A 20,222-nucleotide genomic window follows, 5' to 3' on the forward strand; every position below is an offset into this window, starting at 1 on the left:
ACTTTTGATAGAGACCGAGTCATAAACAAATTGTATTTTTCAAAGCTCCCTGGGATGTCTTGACCGTAGACATGTTAAACACTTCAAAAATGTACAGTAGTTAGTCAGTTCCCTGTTAGATGCCAGAGGCAAGGAGCCAATTACAAAAGTATGTATTTGTGACATGCATTGCCTTTGACTAGAGAGAAAAAAAGTTGATGTATGAAATGTTATGTTTATTTTTGCTTCATTGCATATACTCAGTTTTCAGACATTCTATTTCTGTCGGACCAATAAGAAAATCTACAAATAGTCCAAGGATGCTTCACTCCAGGTTCAGTTATTGAACTGCAAGACAAATTGTGGGTTTGAGAGAGGGGTGGTCTTTTACATGAATGAGAATACCACAATGATTTTCTTTTGACCATTGTAAGACTAGAGGAAATTACAGATAAATTCAACCACAGGTACATTGGATTGGGCACCATATCCATTCACAGAGTAGCTAAGTCCCAGTGTTAGGTGTATTCTCGTGCAGACTCTGTAGAGCCAAATCTGACCACTTCATTTCTTGTTCTTTCACAGACTCTGTTGATCCTCCATTATCTTGCTCAGCTTCAGGCAGTTCACTCTGCAGGAAAAAATAAAATTATTAACCACATGAGAACAAACTAGACTGAACAAAAATATAAACACAACATGTAGGTCCCATGTTTCATGAGCTCAAAAAAAAAAAATCACAGATACACAAAAAGTGTATTTTTTTCAAATGTTTACATAGCTGTTAGTGAGCATTTCTCCTTGGCCAAGAAAATATGACGCTGATTTAAACCGCATGATTATTACACAGGTGCACCTTGTGCTGGGGACAATAAAAAGCCACTCTAAAATGTGCAGTTTTGTCGGCGCACGCAATTGGCATGTTGACTGCAGGAATGTCTGCCAGAGAATTTCATGTTAATTTCTTTACCATAAGCCATCAACGTCGTTTTAGAGTTTATCCAAACGGCCTCACAACCGCAAACCATGTGTATTGCATCACGTGGGCGAATGATTTGCTGATGTGAACAGATTGTCCCATGGCAGCGGTGGGGTTATGGTATGGGCAGGCATAAACTACGGACAACGAGCACATTTGCATTATATCGATGACAATTTGAATGCACAAAAATACAGTGAGATCCTGAGGCCCATTTTTTGGTGTTGTCCAGTTTTATACAGAAGTATGAGTATCAGGCATACGTCATTTTATTCAGAAACATATTTCTGAAACCAGGTAAAAGAGGACTCATGCCAAAGGCATTTCCTCTATTTGATTCCATCAGGGAGAGAAGAGAACCAGCAAGCTACAACAGTCAGCAGATTAAAGGTATGTATGAGACTGGTACTAGATAGCAAGTCTGAATGTCTCATTTCTACCTGGTCTGAGTATTTTGTATTATTCTGTATGTACATCTAAAACTCCACTTAGTAATGTATATATTACGAATTCAAATTTGTTGTGGCTAATGTTGAGATTCAAAAGCGCAAGCTTTGGGTTGCTAGACGTTCGCGTTATATACCCATCCTCCTTTTGGTTTTGCCTTAAGTAACCATACCAAACGTAACATACTAATTTGAGTGTCCCGGATATTTACTGTTACATTTAGTCTGAGGCCAGGCAGTGAGCTGGTTTTAATATCTGTATTTCCTCGTTATCGAAGTTCCACCTGCAACATACGTTTATAAATCGCCAGTGCCGTTAAACGTTTACCCCATCTATAATCCATCCTACGCTAGAATCCTGTATTGAAGATATGTTACTAGTTAGATCTGGATATTTGGCAGAGCTGATGTAAATGTGAGGGTGCAAATTATTAAAAAGGGCTATGGCGCGTGTAACCGCACAACACAGTGCTTTCTAGCTATATAACGTAAGCTTGTTGTGGAAAGTGTAGTCCAAATGTTATTTTTGGGGTTAAAACATAAGCGATTTGGATTTGCCATCAAATAGCTAATACATTTTTGATGCTGCCATCATTATTCATATTCACGAATTATATATAAACTAATAATTGAGTGAGACCTTTTTAGAAGCCAAGTTACCAACGTTATATCATGTAGCAGTTATCAAGTTAGCTCATCCTCATCTACAGCATAAACATTGTTTAAAGGGTTTACATACCAACGGAATAGTGACATCTTCATAAGGTAGACGGTCTTCCCTCCAAGCATCATCTGTAAGGTCAAGAACCCTGCCATCTCTTTGAACTTCACTGTCCATCTCTGGATGTTTTGGTTGCCTGCTAGTAGTGCTAGCTAGGTGTGAAGATGGCACAATTCAGTATCCTTGTTTGTTGTGGTTTAACCGTAGAAAAGTAGTCTGGTGTGGCAAGTCAGAAGTCTCAATATAGGCTTATGAAGCAAATTTATTTCCCAAAATATGTAATGTAAACACAATACCTTACCCAAACAAAGCCTTGCTTAAATCCTTAAAACCTGCGATTCAAATGAGTCGCAGTATTTTGACGTCATGTTCTTCAGGAGAGGGATAAGTGCCGTGTTCACGGGTTTCCACTAGATAACACAGCCACAAAGTCAAAATTGGCTACACAAGTTTGCTTTTAGGTCTGGCACGTGCCGCATTCAACCAGTTAGCAAATCAAACATATTAAGACGTTCTAAATTCCGACTAGCACTAGAACGCAGTTGAGCTACATTCAAATTACTGAATGGTTGTGTCGCAACTGTTCATGAAACAAATGCAGCAAATACCTTCTAAAAACTGCGCTTTTTGGACGGCTCTTTATGTTAAAATTTAGGAACCGAATCGCATCGGTAAAAAAAAGCCGTTAATTTGACTCCCTGATTTGCATACTGTACCTCTGTTTTTTGACATTCAAACGACGATTATCTGCAAATAAATTACATAATCATTATCTGAAGATGGTGAATCCTCACTGCAGAAACAATAAATAGTATGGAGTGCACGGAACCGGTCCCAGCCTTCTGCCGCCAAAGACAGGAGCAAAAACATCGCTAAATATACTTCAAAAAACATTGAAGTTAGGTTCTGAATTAAATGTGAAAGGGTATTGTCTGTATGTTTAAAATACTGTAATAACCAGGGTTGTTACACTACTCCCTGCTTTCAAAGAGCGCGTCCTCGCGCTAGCTTGCGACTCTACGTCTTACAGGAACGCGCTCACCGGCCAAGCACACGCACTGTCGTGGATGCAAGGTCCGATCACTTCTGACACCAGTGTAATGAAACAGCAGGGAGCAGGTCTCGAACCCTCGACCTTCTAGCCCGAAGTCCGGTGCGCTATCGACTGTGCCGCAAAAGCATGCTCGTGCGGCGGAGTCGATATCCGCGCTTATAAACCTAGGGTCTTTACAATACATATTTTCCGGATGTTGAAATCAGGTTCATTTTCGGTTCTGAATGAAAGTTGAAAATACACTGCTCAAAAAAATAAAGGGAACACTTAAACACAATGTAACCCCAAGTCAATCACACTTCTGTGAAATCAAACTGTCCACTTAGGAAGCAACACTGATTGACAATAGATTTCACATGCTGTTGTGCAAATGGAATAGACAACAGGTGGAAATTATAGGCAATTAGCAAGACACCCCCAATAAAGGAGTGGTTCTGCAGGTGGTGACCACAGACCACTTCTCAGTTCCTATGCTTCCTGGCTGATGTTTTGGTCACTTTTGAATGCTGGCGGTGCTTTCACTCTAGTGGTAGCATGAGACGGAGTCTACAACCCACACAAGTGGCTCAGGTAGTGCAGCTCATCCAGGATGGCACATCATTGCGAGCTGTGGCAAGAAGGTTTGCTGTGTCTGTCAGCGTAGTGTCCAGAGCATGGAGGCGCTACCAGGAGACAGGCCAGTACATCAGGAGACGTGGAGGAGGCCGTAAGAGGGCAACAACCCAGCAGCAGGACCGCTACCTCCGCCTTTGTGCAAGGAGGAGCACTGCCAGAGCCCTGCAAATTGACCTCCAGCAGGCCACAAATGTGCATGTGTCTGCTCAAACGGTCATAAACAGACTCCATGAGGGTGGTATGAGGGCCCGACGTCCACAGGTGGGGGTTGTGCTTACAGCCCAACACCGTGCAAGACGTTTGGCATTTGCCAGAGAACACCAAGATTGGCAAATTCGCCACTGGCGCTCTGTGCTCTTCACAGATGAAAGCAGGTTCACACTGAGCACATGAGCACATGTGACAGACGTGACAGAGTCTGGAGACGCCGTGGAGAACCTTCTGCTGCCTGCAACATCCTCCAGCATGACCGGTTTGGCGGTGGGTCAGTCATGGTGTGGGGTGGCATTTCTTTGTGGGGCCGCACAGCCCTCCATGTGCTCGCCAGAGGTAGCCTGACTGCCATTAGGTACCGAGATGAGATCCTCAGACCCCTTGTGAGACCATATGCTGACACATGCACATTTGTGGCCTGCTGGAGGTCATTTTGCCTATAATTGCCTATAATTTCCACCTTTTGTCTATTCCATTTGCACAACAGCATGTGAAATGTATTGTCAATCAGTGTTGCTTCCTAAGTGGACAGTTTGATTTCACAGAAGTGTGATTGACTTGGAGTTACATTGTGTTGTTTAAGTGTTCCCTTTATTTTTTTGAGCAGTGTATATAAATATTTGTTTGAACATAACAAGATTCAACAACTGAGACACAAACTGAACATGTTTCACAGACATGTGACTAACATAAATTTAATATTGTGTCCCTGAACAAAGGTGGGGTCAAAATCAAAAGGAACAGTCAGTATCTGGTGCGGCCACCAGCTGCATTAAGTCCTGCAGTGCATCTCCTCCTCGTGGACTGCACCAGATTTGCCAGTTCTTGTGGTGAGATGTTACCCCACTATTCCACCAAGGCACCAGCAAGTTCCCGGACATTTCTTGGGGAATGGCCCTAGCCCTCACCCTCTGATCCAACAGGTCCCAGACGTACTTAATGTGATTGAGATCCGGGCTCTTTGCTGGCCATGGCAGAACACTGACATTCCTGTCTTGCAGGAAATCACGCACAGAACGAGCAGTATGGCTGGTGGCATTGTTATGCTGGAGGGTCATGTTTGGATGAGCCTGCAGGAAGAGTACCACATGAGGGAGGAGGATTGCCTGCAATGACAACAAGCTCAGTCAGATGATGCTGTGACACCGCCCCAGACCACGTCAGACCCTGCACCTCCAAATCAATCCTGCTCCAGAGTACAGACCTCGGTGTAACGCTCATTCCTTTGACAATAAACTTGAATCCGACCATCACCCCTGGTGAGACAAAACCGCGACTCGTCAGTGAAGAGCACTTTTTGCCAGTCGTGTCTGGTCCAGCGACGGTGGGTTTGTGCCCATAGGCGATGTTGTTGCCGTTGATGTCTGGTGAGGACCTGCCTTACAACAGGCCTACAAGCTCTCAGTCCAGCCTCTCTCAGCCTATTGCGGACAGTCTGAGCACTGATGGAGGGATTGTGTGTTCCTGGTGTAACTCGGGCAGTTGTTGTTGCCATTCTGTACATGTCCCGCAGGTGTGATGTTCGGATGTACCGATCCTGTGCAGGTGTTATTACACGTGGTCTGCCACTACGAGGACGATCAGCTGTCTGTCCTGTCTCCCTGTAGCGCTGTCTCAGGCGTCTCACAGTACAGACATTGTAATATATTGCCCTGGCCACATTTGCATTCCTCATGCCTACTTGCAGCATTCCTAAGGCACATTCACGCAGATGAGCAGGGACCCTGGGCATCTTTCTTTTGGTGTTTTTCAGAGTCAGTAGAAAGGCCTCTTTAGTGTCCTAAGTTTTCATAATTGTGACCTTAATTTACTATCGTCTGTAAGCTGTTAGTGTCTTAACGACCGTTCCACAGGTGCATGTTCATTAGTTGTTTATGGTTCATTGAACAAGCATGATAAACAGTGTTTTAAACCCTTTACCATGAAGATCTGTGAAGTTATTTGGATTTTTACGAATTATCTTTGAAAGACAGTGTCCTGAAAAAGGGAAGTAAATGTTTATTTTACAGACGTTGAAAATATGTATTTTCCGGATGTTGAAATCAGGCTAATTTTTGGTTCTGAATGAAAGTTGAAAATAAGTCATTAGTAGACGTCTATTTTTGGGCCAAATCAAGGCTGGTCCAGACTGGACAAAATCTGAAGATTTGGTCCGGACCAGACGAAAAAACAATGTCCAAGGATGTGGAAATCAAGGCCGGTCCGGAACTGCACCAAAAAAAGACATCCAAAAGGCGTCAGGGTCAGTCCGTGCTCACTGAGTTGTAGCCTACAGTGTTGCCTGAAATTGAATTTTATGAATGCCCATCTATCAAATGTTATTGGTCACATACACGTGTTTAGCAATGTTAATGCGGGTGTAACGAAATGCTTGTGCTTCTAGCTCCGACAGTGCAGTAATATCTAACAAGTAATATCTAACAATTACACATATACCCAATACACACAAATCTAGTAAAGGAATGGAATTAAGAATATAAAAATATAGATATAGACATATATAGACATTATTAAAGTGACTAGTGTTCCATTTATTAAAGTGGCCAGTGATTTAAAGACTATTTATTTAGGCAGCTGTCACGTTCCTGACCTGTTTTATGTTATTTTTGTATGTGTTTAGTTGGTCAGGGCGTGAGTTGGGGTGGGCATTCTATGTTTTGTGTTTCTATGTTTAGGTCACTTGTAATTAGCCTTATATGGTTCTCAATCAGAGACAGGTGTTTGACGTTTTCCTCTGATTGAGAACCATATATAGGTTGGCTGTTCACACTTTGTTTGTGGGTGATTGTCTTCCGTGTCTGTGTATGTTGCACCACACGGGACTGTTTCGGTTTGTTCGTTCGTTTGATGTAGTCTGTTCCTGTTCGTGAGTTCTTCGTGTCTTTATGTAAGTTCCATGTTCAGGTTTCGTCTACGTCGTTTTCTTATTTTGTAGTTTGTTGAAGTGTTTTCGGTTTTCGTCTGTACTTTAATAAACTTAATTATGTATTCACAACCCGCTGCATTTTGGTCCTCCGATCCTTCTCTCCTCTCCTCGTCCGAGGAGGAGGAAGATCTAGACACCCGTTACAGCAGCAGCCTCTACGTGCTAGTGATGGCTATTTAACAGTCTGATGGCCTTGAGATAGAAGCTGTTTTTCAGTCTCTCTGTCCCAGCTTTGATGTACCTGTACTGGATGATAACAGGGTGAACAGGCAGTGGCTCATTCTGTTGTTGTCCTTGATGATCTTTTTGGCCTTCCTGTGACATCAGGTGGGGTAGGTGTCGAGGGCAGGTAGTTTACCCCCGGTGATGTGTTGAGCAGACCGCACCACCCTCTGGAGAGCCCTGCAGTTGCGGGCGGTGCAGTTGCCGTACCAAGCGGGGATACAGCCCGACAGGATGCTCTTGATTGAGCATCTGTAAAAGGTTGTGAGGGTTTTAGGTGACAAGCCACATTTCTTCAGCCTCCTGAGGTTGAAGAGGCGCTGTTGCGCCTTCACAAAAGTGTTTGTGTGAGTGGACCATTTCAGGTTGTCAGTGATGTGTACGCCGAGGAACTTGAAGCTTTCCGCCTTCTCCACTGCAGTCCCGTCGATGTGGATAGGGGGGGTTCTCTCCCTCTGCTGTTTCATGAAGTCCACAATCATCTCCTTTGTTTTGTTGATGTTGAGTGAGAGGTTATTTTCCTGGCACCACACTCCCAGAGCACTCAGTCTCCTCCCTGTAGGCTGTCTTGTCATTGTTGGTAATGAAGCCTACTACTGTTGTCATCTGCAAACTTGATGATTGAGTTAGAAGTCTGCTTGGCCACGCAGTCATGGGTGAACGGGAAGTACAGGAGGGGACTGAGCACGCACCCTTGTGGGGCCCCAGTGTTGAGGATCAGCGATGTGGAGGTGTTGTTTCCTACCTTCACCACCTGGGGGCGGCCCGTCAGGAAGTCCAGGACCCAGTTGCACAGGGCGGGGTTCAGTCCCAGGGCCTCGAGCTTAATGATGAGCTTGGATTGTACCATGTTGTTGAATGCTGAGCTATAGTCAATGAACAGCCTTCTTACATGTGTATTCCTCTTGTCTAGATGGGATAGGGCAGTGTGATGGCGATTGCATCGTCTGTGGATCTATTGGGGTGGTTAGCAAATTGAAGTGGGTCTAGGGTGACAGTTAAGGTAGAGGTGATATGATCCTTAACCAAGTGGTAAGCCTACCATTTGTAAAACTCCAAAAAACAATTCAGCACAGAAACAAAAAATAATTTGGCTCGTGCTTACTGGAGTGTAGCCCACAATGTCGGCCCAAATGGAATTTTATGAATGCCCATCCATGTGGTAGGCCCACCGTTTGTAAAACAGGCCATTGCATTGGCTTGATTAGTCCTGATTCCTGTGATTAATCAATATGGCTATTTAAGCTCTGAATAACAGCAGCCCAACTTTATCAGGAGTTATCGTGAGCCTATTTGCAATGTGTTTACACAGCGAGAAATGCAGAAGTTTTTTTTTTTCTCGCTATGATCAGCTTGTCAGAAATTGATGGATACAAACTTGAAACCACTGATCATGACAATGGGGTGAAACTGCTGGACAATAGTTGTGATTGTCCATTCCATATTGTCCATTTTAGGTTGACATGTCCTGTTTTTAGGATATGTTGTTTGTTAACATGACAGCTAATTTTTTTATTTGATTGAATGACGTTTAGGTTAGGCTATTTGATCGGAGAAACCTGCATGATGTAAAAAGTGTCCGTTTCATTGTCATACATCCAGCCTGTAGGCTACAGAAAAGACCACATACTCTTTTTACCATATCCTATATCTGCTACATGATTTATGTTAGACAATTTTTTTAATGGAACTTTGGTGGAGCGCTGCAGAGATACGTCTCCCCAACAGCACCCTGGCCAAATCTATTCATTTGGCCATGTAAAAAAGTATTTGAACGTGCATATCAAGATCTGACGTAATGGTAGACTATTCTTTTGGGCTTTACATTAGAGATTTAACTTTTTTTCATGGTTCTAGGTCGAATTTCAAGCATTTTGAATGAAGAGCCGCTTGGGAGCCAAATTATGTGATTATTTTACGTGAACTCTGCCAAATTTAAGCAATAGTGTGCAACTGCAGCATGCAATTTGAGGCGTTCCTGCATGTGGGCATTAATACATCTGTAGGAACGCCCACCTTCGAGCACCTCATTGGTTCCTGCATGAACGACCCCACTCGAGCACCTCATTGGTTCCTGCATGAACGCCCCCCTCGAGTACGACATCTTCATGCTTGTGTGACACTTTTGAATGTGGGTCAAAAGGGGGAAAAAGTATTATCTGAGTATTACGGTGTCGCTCCCGTCTGCAGTACTAGCGGGGGTGACCGGTAAACAGTGTCCTTCGCTCCCGCCGGCCGATCACCATCTTTGGTGCAGGAAAAGAGTGCCCAACTGGCGGGGGCAAAGGACACTGTCTAACTGTCGCCCCCTCTAGCAATGCAGGCGGGAGTGACACCGTATGCTAACTAACTAACTCTGAAATCCTCTTTGATTGATTTGATCTTAACCAATACTCCTCATCGTTTTAATGCTTCTGGTATTTTTGCAAATGACATAAGTGATCACTGTGCTATTGCCTTTGTGAGAGATGGTAAAATTCCTAAGAAATCTCCACGTGTTATTACGAAAAGAAACTGGAAGCGGTTTGATATTCAAAGTTTTTTACATGATGTATCTAGCATTGAATGGAAGAGAATGGAATTAATCCCTGATGTTGAACTAGCCTTTTCTTATTTCCACAACGCATTCCAGGATGTATGCAATAGGCATGCCCCTTTAAAAAATGTCAGGATTAAGGGCAGAGAGAACCCTTGGTGTTTACTAAGGAACTTACAAAAATCATAAGGGAACGAAATGCTATGTGGGCTAAAGCAAGAGGGATTGGTTTGGCAGATGATTGGAAGGCTTTTAAACATCTTCAAAATATGGGTGTGGCTATGATCCGTAAATTGAAATCTACTTCACAAAATTTAAATAATCCATCCAAATTTTGGCAAGTAGTGTAGGGTTTGGACTGCAAAAAAGCTTCCTAAACAATTGTTGGTCGATAAACAGATTGTAACTGAGAGAACCTCCATTCTGAAAGCCTTGAATAAGCATTTTTTTTAGATGCAGGCAGTTTATTTGAAAAGGTCAAAGGTATAATTGAGCCCCCTATGAATTTACCTGACACCCCTGTGCACTCCTTCACCAGGTTCTCATTTTCATCCTTCTCTGTTTCAGAAGTGTGTAAAGCCCTGAAAGAAATGTATTTAAGAAAATCCCCTGGCCCTGATGAACTAGACCCCCGCTTCCTACACCTAGCTGCAGACATCATTGCTCCCCCCTTAACATGTATTTCTAACCTCACGCTTGATGTTAAGGAAATCCCCAAGTTATGGAAATCTGCTTTTATACTGCCTCCTGAAAGGTGGAGATCCTATACTGAACAAAAATTTAAAAAACAACATGCAACAATTTCAAAGATTTTACTGAGTTACAGTTCATATAAGGAAATTAGTCAATTGAAATAAATGAATTAGGCCATAATCTAATGATTTCACATAACTGGGCAAGGGCAGGGCCGTGAAAGGCAACCACGCTTCGCATCGCTGCAATAGGGTTAGGTGCAAAGTGGCTCATTAGCAAGGATCGCTACAATATACTTATGCTGCATTGAACATTTGCTTGAATATTAGCAGGGTTCAAAGTCATGTTTACAGTTAATAACTTGTAAGTACAGTTGTTTTAAAGTAACATTCCGTCTCAGGGTATAAAAGTGTCACCTCTTTGGTGACACTTTTCCCACTTCGGAAGGTATGTCCGAAATTGTTAGACAGTTCCTAAAAAACAAATTTACATTACAGAGCAGGGCACAAGTATTAAATCCAGATTTTCGATGTTACTTCACCTCCCTAAATCAAATTCAAGCATGGATGCCAATGTGTTCCTCCAGGCAGTGTTAGATTTCTTTCATCTTGGAAGTGCCTTTGGCTATAGGATTGTTTGGTGCTGTTCATTGATTTCTGCCACTGCTTGATGCTTCGCTGTTTGGTTTGTCACTGTGGTTTTTGCTCTACTGCTATATACATTTGCCTGTTGGGCTTCGGTTGTCTGTCTGTGGAGTTTGTGCTGATTTTAATTCTTGTCTTTAGCAAACCTGTGCTGCAACTTTGCATGGTTTCTTGGAATGGCTACGATCATAATGCTTAGCCCATATTGTCTACCTTAGGTAGGGGCTTGTCATTTCTGGAAAGGGCCAGCCCTTTACTATGGCAGTTGTCTGCTCTTATCTCTGAATAGATTTAGTGTGTTTTGCATTGACTTGGAATTGCCTTTGGCGTATCTGCCAGTGTGCTGCCTTGTAGCTCTGGAGTGTTGTGTGCTGAGATGTTGTGAATGTCAGAAGCAAGAAAATAAAAGCATCCGTGTGGCTCCGGCAGGTGTCCAATTTTGCATTTGCTCCTTTCCCTATTAGTGCCGTGAACAATGTTCCCTGTAATCGCCGACTGTAGACTCCAAATTCACCAAGTTCACATGTTATACACTCGCTCAAGACCGTTTGAAGCCCTAAAAATGTCTTTTTTTTGTCTACTGGTTTTCAAATCCAACTTCATCAATTGCCATCGCAGTAAATGTTTGTTTGTATACAGTAGTTGTCACTTCCATCTGAGGGGATGTCAGAGGGAGCCTTTCCGCAATAATCCACCGGAATGCAGAGACTGTCCCTTGGGAGCCACACAGAGCATGTTTCCAGGAGATGTCCAGGTAGGCTGTAGTAGGCATGGAATGCCAACTCATGTTGTATGCATTTTAATCATAAAAGTCTGGGGCACCCATATTTTGAACACAGTGAGCTGTCATACAAGGTTCCAAAAAAATACATTTTATGTATACTGTACTATGTATTCTACTCCATAGGCCCATCACTCATGACCAGCTGAGCAACATACTGAAGCAAGACCTGAGGACCAACCGTGTGACATACTGAAGCAAGGCCCCAAAGACCAGCAGTGCAACATCCTGAAGCAAGGTCACTGGAGCAACCCATTGGAAAGATCATTCCATCATCCAGCCTGTCCTGAAGTTGTCAGGGGCCTCATTTATAAGTGTTGTGTACGCATAAAATATACCCCAAAATGTGCGTGCTCCAGTTCATGCAGAAGTCAGCTTTTATAAAAACTGAACTGGACCTGAGAATGTGCTTATCATCCCGCAAACTTTAGACCATGCGTTTGCAGTTTCTAGTGGTTGAAGTATTGCTTGGCAAGAAGGCAAAAGTAGCCTAGCCTTGTCCTTGTGCAAATTGTGAATCGATGATGATAAAAATGTAATAAACAGGTAGCTAAATATAATAAGATGCAATCATTGGCCATTAGTGAGAAGAGTGAAAAATAAATCGATTTATCTTGGCTTTCTAAACTAATTAGAAATAGGCATGTATTTCCAATAATTTATTTAATTTCCATGATCATTGCAGAATACATTTCTCACTTTTTCTGGCCATGATGAGTTCATACTGTATTCCTGAAGGAGCCACACAACAAATTACCATATGCGCCTCGCTGATTTAATTGGACCTATTACATACGCTATTATAATTTAAAGCAATGTCATATATCTGGCAGGGAGCTTGGTTTATTATACACAGTAGCATTTAACAAGTGAACGGACAGTTGATCTTTCGCATTGAAGTGTGTAGGCTACCACTGCAAGTAGGCCTAGGGCCTACTGTAGTTTTCATTCTTCTTAAAGCAAACAATGTTTCAGAATTCGCAGGCAGTGCAGCATATTTATGTTCTGGAAAAAGTTTTAGTTTTTGTCTTTCAGAAACGGTCAGATAGGCCTACAGCCAATGTCACTGCAAAAGAAAACATTCTGCCAACACCGCCAAAGACATTTGATCATGTTCGCCAGGCATTGCTATTTCATTTAGATACTGTCTTGGTCTAATTCCAATACTTCCAAAGTATACAGCAAATGAAGGCATTATTGTCACCATAAAAGGTGAGTGATGGGCGTTTTACGACAGGTCTGATTTATAACGGGAAACATGCATAGGTATGGCATGCTCCAAGTTTATGAATCTCAATATTTTTGTATGGGCGCAGTCTTTTCAGAAATGGCGCATAGAGATATTTAGTGTTACATTTTTGCAACAGTTTAAAGGAGGCCCCAGGTGAGAATTGGATGATAACTATTCTATTTAATTGGTTGCTGATAGCGTGCATGGACTGCCAACTCATGGTAAATGCATTTTACCTAAATTGAACCTTTATTTACCTAGGCAGGTCAGTTAAGAACAAATTCTTATTTACATTGACGGCCTTCCCCCGGTCAATTGACGGCCGTGATTGTGTGTTTTGTCCTATATTTATATTTTATTTATTTTTAATTTTTAATCCCAGCCCCGCAGGAGGCCTTTTGCCTTTTGGTAGGCCGTGTCATTGTAAATAAGAATTTGTTCTTAACTGACTTGCCTAGTTAAATAAAGGTTAAATAAAACAAGAAAAACATGAATCCGCTTTACAAGGGGTGTAGAGCCTATCTGGCATATATAATCAGCGTGTGAGTTTCAAATTTGGGGGTACATTTTCACCATGAAAATGCACCTTTATAATAAAAGCATTACATGCATAATTGCATTTGGGGTCACTTTTTTGATAATGGTGTTTTCAGCTAATGGAACATTCGCACTTATAGCCTACTACCATGTGCACATTGCTGCGCTTATAATGTGAAGAAATAGTCGAATAGTTTATCAACATTTTAAGCTAAACGTTATGATTTGTTGCGTCAGCCACAGTGCAAAAAATATGTTTTTTGATGCTAGCGGTTGTATTCATTTGGATTCTATCGCATCCCACAACTGTCCCAGACTGTTTGGAATATTTTTTGTTGTTGCACAGAATAGAATAGGTCAACTTTTGTACTATGGGGGATAGTAGATTGACATAGGCTAGTGCTTTTGCTGTTCGTTAGGCCTACTCATCTTGTTGGCTGACGAAAAGTAAATAGTTCATTCAATATCTTCAATATGCACCTCGGAATTAGATAAGGACGCGCTCAGTCGTGTCCCTAATGTGTCTGTCTTAACTTGTAGCCTGTGAGAAAGACCCGATCATGTGAAGGAGATCCGTGTGAGATGATTTGTGTTGTGCAGCACACTAATGGAGAAGGGCACAACACAGCAAACGCCATGGCTTTTCTTTGGGTGCATTTCGGCCACAAAGAGGATGCTGCAGTGAAATTCGAGGCATTATCAAGTGCTTGTCATTTGTGAATAAGAGACTACTGGAGTGTGTACAGCATGCACAAAAAACTAAAAGCAGAGCTCATGCCTTTCAAGCGACTTTTTTTCAAATCATCATTAGAGTTGCATCATGCAGCCTTACAATGTATTAAAAATCAAAACGTATAGCCTAACGTTTGTAGAACAATTATATGAATACCTCTAAATTAAGCATATTGGAGTACCTATTGCTTCATTAACCGCTCAACACAGAAGAGCCGCACTGCCTCAAATCATTTGGAGAAAATATTTATATTTTGTTCAATTGTATTCTTCATACTAGCAAATCTTGTCTGCTAAATGAACGATTGTAGCCCACATCCATTTGGCATAGCCACATCGGGACCTAACATAAGGACAACTCAGAGTATGCTATTCTTTTCTTCTAAAATAGACTACATTTTCTTCATTAGACCTGTCTAAAATAAATAATGGATTTATTGTGAAGGTGTAGGCTATATTACATGGATTTATTAGACTTTATAAAATGTAGATGTTCCAAAGGTCTGCATCAGTGGCTTGTAGGCTATGTGTGGAAGACAGGAGATGCTAAATGTGTTTATGTTAATTAACGGTCAATTACCTTGAGACCGACAGTTATTTCTTTGACAATCACTGTCTGACAAAATTTCGTGACTGCCACAGCCCTATTCACACCTCTAAAAACAAAAACATTTGTCACAAGAAACTAGCTCCCTGGTATACAGAAAATACCCGAGCCCTTAAGCAAGCTTCCAGAAAATTGGAACGGAAATGGCGTTCCAACAAACTGGAAGTCTTCCGACTAGCTTGGAAAGACAGTACCTGCTATATCGAATATCCTATTTTTCCGACCTAATTGAGGAGAATAAGAATAATCCAACATTTATTTTTGATACGGTTGCTAAGCTTACCAAAAAGCAGCATTTCCCAAGAGAGGATGGCTTTCACTTCAGCAGTGATGAATTCCTAAACTTCTTAGACGAAAGATCAGGATCATTAGAAAGCAAATTAGACTCCTGTTTGAATCTGCACATTTCTCCAAAGCTCAGTTGCCCTGAGTCTGAACAACACTGCCAGGACCTTGTATCAATGGAGATAGTTACCTTTTTGAATACTCTATCTCTTGACATAGTCATGGCCTCTAAACCTTCAAGCTGCAAACTACTGAAAGAGCTGCTTCCTGTGCTTGGCCCTCCTATGTTGAACGTAATAAATGGCTCCCTATCCACCAGATGTGTACCGAACTCACTAAAAGTGGCAGTAATAAAGCCTCTCTTGAAAAAGCCAAACCTTGACCCAGAAAATGTAAGAAACTATCGGCCTATATTGATCACCACATTCTTTTGGAGAGATTGGAAACCCTAATTGGTCTACACAGACAAGTTCTTGCCTGGTTTAGATCTTATCTGTCGGGAAAGATATCAGTTCATCTCTGTGGATGGTTTGTTCTCTGACAAATTAATTGTACGTTTCGGTGTTCCTCAAGGTTCCATTTTAGGACCACTATTATTTTTACTATATAGTTTACCTCTTGATGATGTCATTCGGAAACATAATGTTAACTTTCACTGCTATGTGGACGACACACAGCTGTACATTTCGATGAAACATAGTGAAACCCCAAGATTACCCACCCTGGAAACCTGTGTTTCAGACATAAGGAAGTGGATGGTGGCAAATGTTTTACTTTTTAACTCGGACAAAACAGAGATGCTAGTTCTAGGTCCCAAGAAACAAAGAGATCTTCTGTTGGATCTGACAATTAATCTTGATGGTTGTACATTCATCTCAAATAAAACTGTGAAGGACCTCAGCGTTACTCTGGACCCTGATCTCTCTTTTGACGAACATATCAAGAATACTTCAAGAACAGCTTTTTTCCATCTTCGTAACATTGCAAAAATCAGAAACTGTTTGTCCAAAAATGATGCAGAAAAACTAATCCATGCTTTTGTCACTTCTAGATTAGAGGACTGCAATGCTCTACTTTCAGTGAAGATTATCAATTAGCCTTTTAAAATTATAAACTTGGATTAGCTAACACAACGTGCCATTGGAACACAGGAGTGATGGTTGCTGATAATGGGCCTCTGTACGCCTATGTAGAAATTCCATAAAAAATCTGCCATTTCCAGCTACAATAGTTATTTACAACATTAACAATGTCTACACTGTATTTCTGATCAATTTGGTGTTATTTTAAATGGACAAAAAATGTGCTTAACTTTCAAAAACAAGGACATTTCTAAGTGACCCCAAACTTTTGAACGGTAGTGTATGTTTTAGGAATATAAATGAACTTTCAACATTCATTTCTACTTATTTTGATAAAAATTGCTGAATGTGTCAAAACGTGATGTGATTTATTTATTTTGATGATCTACCAGAAATCATGAAAACAGGGTTGACTTGACTAGGCACATATATTTACCAATTACAAACAATATTGTAGTTACTCCACAATACTAACCTAATTGACAGAGTGAAAAAAAGGAAGCCTGTACAGAATAAACATTTTCCAAAAACATGCATCCTGTTTGCAACAAGGCACTAAAGTAATACTGCAAATGTGGCAAAGCAATTAACTTTTTGCCCTGAATACAAAGTGTTATGTTTGGCGCAAATCCAATACAACACATTACTGAACACCACTCTCCATATTTTCAAGCATAGTGGTGGCTGCATCATGTTATGGGTATGCTTGTAATCATTAAGGACTGGGGAGTTTTTCAGGATAAAAAAGAATTGGAATGGAGCTAAGAACAGGCAAAATCCTAGAGGAAGACCTGGTTCAGTCTGCTTTTCACCAGACACTGGGAGATGAATTCACCTTTCACTCTGAGAATAACCTAAAACACAAGGCCAAATCTACACTGGAGTTGCTTACCAAGAAGACAGTGAATGTTCCTGAGAGGCAGAGTTACAGTTTTGACTTAAATCTACTTGAAAATATATGGCAAGACCTGAAAATGGTGGTTTAGCAATGATCAACAACCAATTTGACAGAGCTTGAAGAATTTTGAAAAGAGTAATGCTGCACAATCCAGGTGTGGAAAGCTCTGAGGCTTAAGTCGTCCGCATGCTTCCCAGCTGAAACAGTTCGGTAGAGTTTGTGCATACTGTAGAGTATATTATGACATTTTGTGATGTTCTTGATCGTTTTGGACTTTGGTAAGTTTTTTTTGTCTGTTCGGGCACATTACATTTTTTCTGGAGGCAAGCCGAAGTTCGGAGCCAAAGTCTGCGCCCCTTTGTCGATGATTGGTCAACAGTAGGGATTCTTCAATAAAGTCTTTGTTGTCAATCAATGAGGGACGGCTGACTCGTTTTCATGCACATTTTTTAATTGAAATATACTGCACCAAACATCTTAGATGTAAAATTGCATGACTAAGAGCTCTTTGGAAAAAAGTAAAACATAATGACAGATTTCTTGAGTTAGCTTAGATTAATTCTGACTATTTTGAGGAAGTGTATACTGGCTATGGTGTCTCAAAATGGACAAACAGTACTATTGGCACTTTTTTCTTGTTTTTCAAGCGAAGGTCTTTTAAGGGTGTGTGTGAGCACACTCATTCCATTTGGCTAGCTGAGTTCGGCTAGGCACCAGCCAAACTGTAGCATACTGACGCCTTTACCCAGAAAGACTCACAGCCGTAATTGCTGCCAAAGGTGCTTCTAGAAAGTATTGTTGACTCAAGTCTATGAATAACTTATGTAAATGAGTAATCTGTATTTCATTTTCAATAAATTTGGTAACATTTATAAAAACACGTTTTCGCTTTGTCGTCATGGGGTATTGTGTGTAGATGGAAGAGAGAAGAAAAAGGAATTTAATAAATTTTGAATTCAGGTTGTAACACAACAAAATGTGGAATAAGTCAAAGGGTATGAATACTTTCTGAAGGCACTGTATCTTATTGCTGTTTGAGCAAGTTAGCTAGCATGTTCTAAATGTAATGGTAGCATTAGCTCCCTGCTAATGCACAGTTGTTTCCATGATAGAATCAACAGACATCAACATCATTGAGCTATGCACATCTCATCCTTTGATTATTGTTGCAGGTACTTGCACATATTGTATGTTGTCATGTTTTTGTCATTGTTATAATTGTTGATTTAACCCCAGTCAGATATTGACATGCAAGTGAATAAACTACAGATCAACTGGGACATTGGCTGGCCTTTTCTTTATTACGCAACGCAAGAGAACGTAAAGATCACATCTGTTACATAAGCTAGCTAGTCAGCTAACAGGCACAATGTGGCTGACAGTAGTTACTAAGCTAGCATAAAAACAAGTGCATAAAATGCTGTACAATGACGAAAAAAAATATGACAAAAACATTGACAACTTCATAAGGAAACAAATAGTGTACTCAGTTTTTGCATTCGTGCACAGTGAGGGATAAAATAGTTAAATAATGTTAGAAAAACTGAGATTCTCAGCACAGCCACATGTGGTGAGTTGAATTTAGGAGTTCTTCTTTTATGATATCATGGTGGTCCACAAACACATTTTTAAAGTGCAATCCATTAAACGTTATCCATACCATGCTGAAACAATCCACCTTTAGGATTATTCATGTCAACAACCATTTCGACAGTAACATATGTTGCCACCAATAACTATTTTGCCTTATCCACTATAACCTTCAATCTGGCATTTCTGCTTTCCACAAGCCGAGTCGTGTTGATAACCTTACCAATGAAAGCTATGAAGTTAACCTTATTCAATATCAAAGTGTCCTTTGACACAGCACATTCATGATAGCAACATTTCTGAACAGGTCTCAAAACCATGCTAGGACCAACAGATGCACCAGCCCTGACAGTAGATCCACTTAGTACAAGAGCAACCATGGAAGCTCCATCAGTCCGCACTGTAGTTCCACCAATCTGTTTTACAGCCTCTGCATATAATACATCATGACTGATTCTATATCTCTTAGTTTCTCTCTGCACCTGGCATCCACCAAATGTTTCCCCCCACAATTACAATACTTAACCTTCACATTGCTCCCACATTCACCAGAATCATGTTCCCCTCCACACATGGCACATGTTTTCTTTCCTTTACACTGATCAGCTACATGTCCCATTATTTGACATTCAAAACACCATAATGGGGAGGGGACACATTTTTCTGACATTGAAACTAAGGAATCCTATCTGTACTTTTCCAAGCAAAACTTTCTCAAACCTCAGCAGCACTGATAGCTTTCACTTCTTTGACCCTCTTTTCTACTGATCAACCTTTTGGCCTCAATCACTCTGCCTCCCTTCACATTTTTAAAAATATAATCTATGGATAAAGATATTGGGTCGCCAGTGATGACTCCCCTTGACCTAGCATAACCACCAGGGTCGTGGCTTTTAATCTTATTCCCATTAAGCTTTTCCATTTGCAGAATCTTCCCTTGCTGATCCTGTCTACCAGCAATCTACATTTTCCAATGAACCAGGCTAGTTTGACTTCACCTATCTCTTTCTCTACAGCATTGGTTCGTCGGGATAGGGTGTAAATGAGGCACTGTGGTCTCATCAAACACCATCACCCCTTTCCACTCTGACACATTATTACTCTTTCTTCCTACCTTGGCCCTCTTTCTGCTTTCTTTACTAGACTCAACTGCTTTCAGTATCATGATCTCTCTTCTTCCTATGTCTTTCCACTACTAATGAACTTGGGCATTAGGCCAAAGATTATGGATATACCGACAAGATACTTGTCTCTTCGCCCTAACAATGGGAGTCGTTGTCCACAAAGCGGCATGGCAGGCTGTCTAGCACCCGCCTATCCTTGCTTTGGATTGGTGGAGACATCTCATTATTTTAATACGTTTTTTTGAATATTCAATTAGTGTTGTTGACATCAACGGCCTGTATTCAATGGAGAGAGACACTATGCTACTAGCCTCATTCCATGAATAT

General features: G+C 41.2%; 1 protein-coding gene and 1 long non-coding RNA gene across 2 annotated transcripts; one reads left to right on the top strand and one right to left on the bottom strand.

Moving 5' to 3' along the window:
• Positions 1-194: 194 nt before the first annotated feature.
• Positions 195-2,554, bottom strand: anapc13 (anaphase promoting complex subunit 13). Its single transcript, XM_071327328.1, has 3 exons — positions 2,427-2,554; positions 2,144-2,277; positions 195-610 (listed from the first exon to the last, which is right to left on the bottom strand). Exons 2-3 carry the CDS (start codon positions 2,240-2,242, stop codon positions 485-487), a joined length of 225 nt encoding a protein of 74 aa, XP_071183429.1. The 5' UTR covers positions 2,243-2,277; positions 2,427-2,554; the 3' UTR covers positions 195-484.
• LOC139530704 (uncharacterized) lies at positions 1,016-12,909 on the top strand. Its single transcript, XR_011666106.1, has 3 exons — positions 1,016-1,348; positions 11,668-11,782; positions 11,936-12,909. It is a non-coding gene; the product is annotated as an uncharacterized lncRNA (long non-coding RNA).
• The last annotated feature ends 7,313 nt before the right edge of the window (positions 12,910-20,222 follow it).

Source organism: Salvelinus alpinus, chromosome 1 (genome assembly GCF_045679555.1).
Source record: "Salvelinus alpinus chromosome 1, SLU_Salpinus.1, whole genome shotgun sequence".
Taxonomy (NCBI): Eukaryota; Metazoa; Chordata; class Actinopteri; order Salmoniformes; family Salmonidae; genus Salvelinus; species Salvelinus alpinus.

What these genes read in the sequence shown, in the direction of transcription:
- anapc13 (XM_071327328.1), bottom strand. Translation starts at nt 2,242, where the DNA reads ATGGACAGTGAAGTTCAAAGAGATGGCAGGGTTCTTGACCTTACAGAT. An exon ending in AAGATGTCACTATTCCGTTG is followed by an intron (nt 611 to 2,143) that starts GTATGTAAACCC and finishes TTTTTCCTGCAG; the next exon opens with AGTGAACTGCCTGAAGCTGA.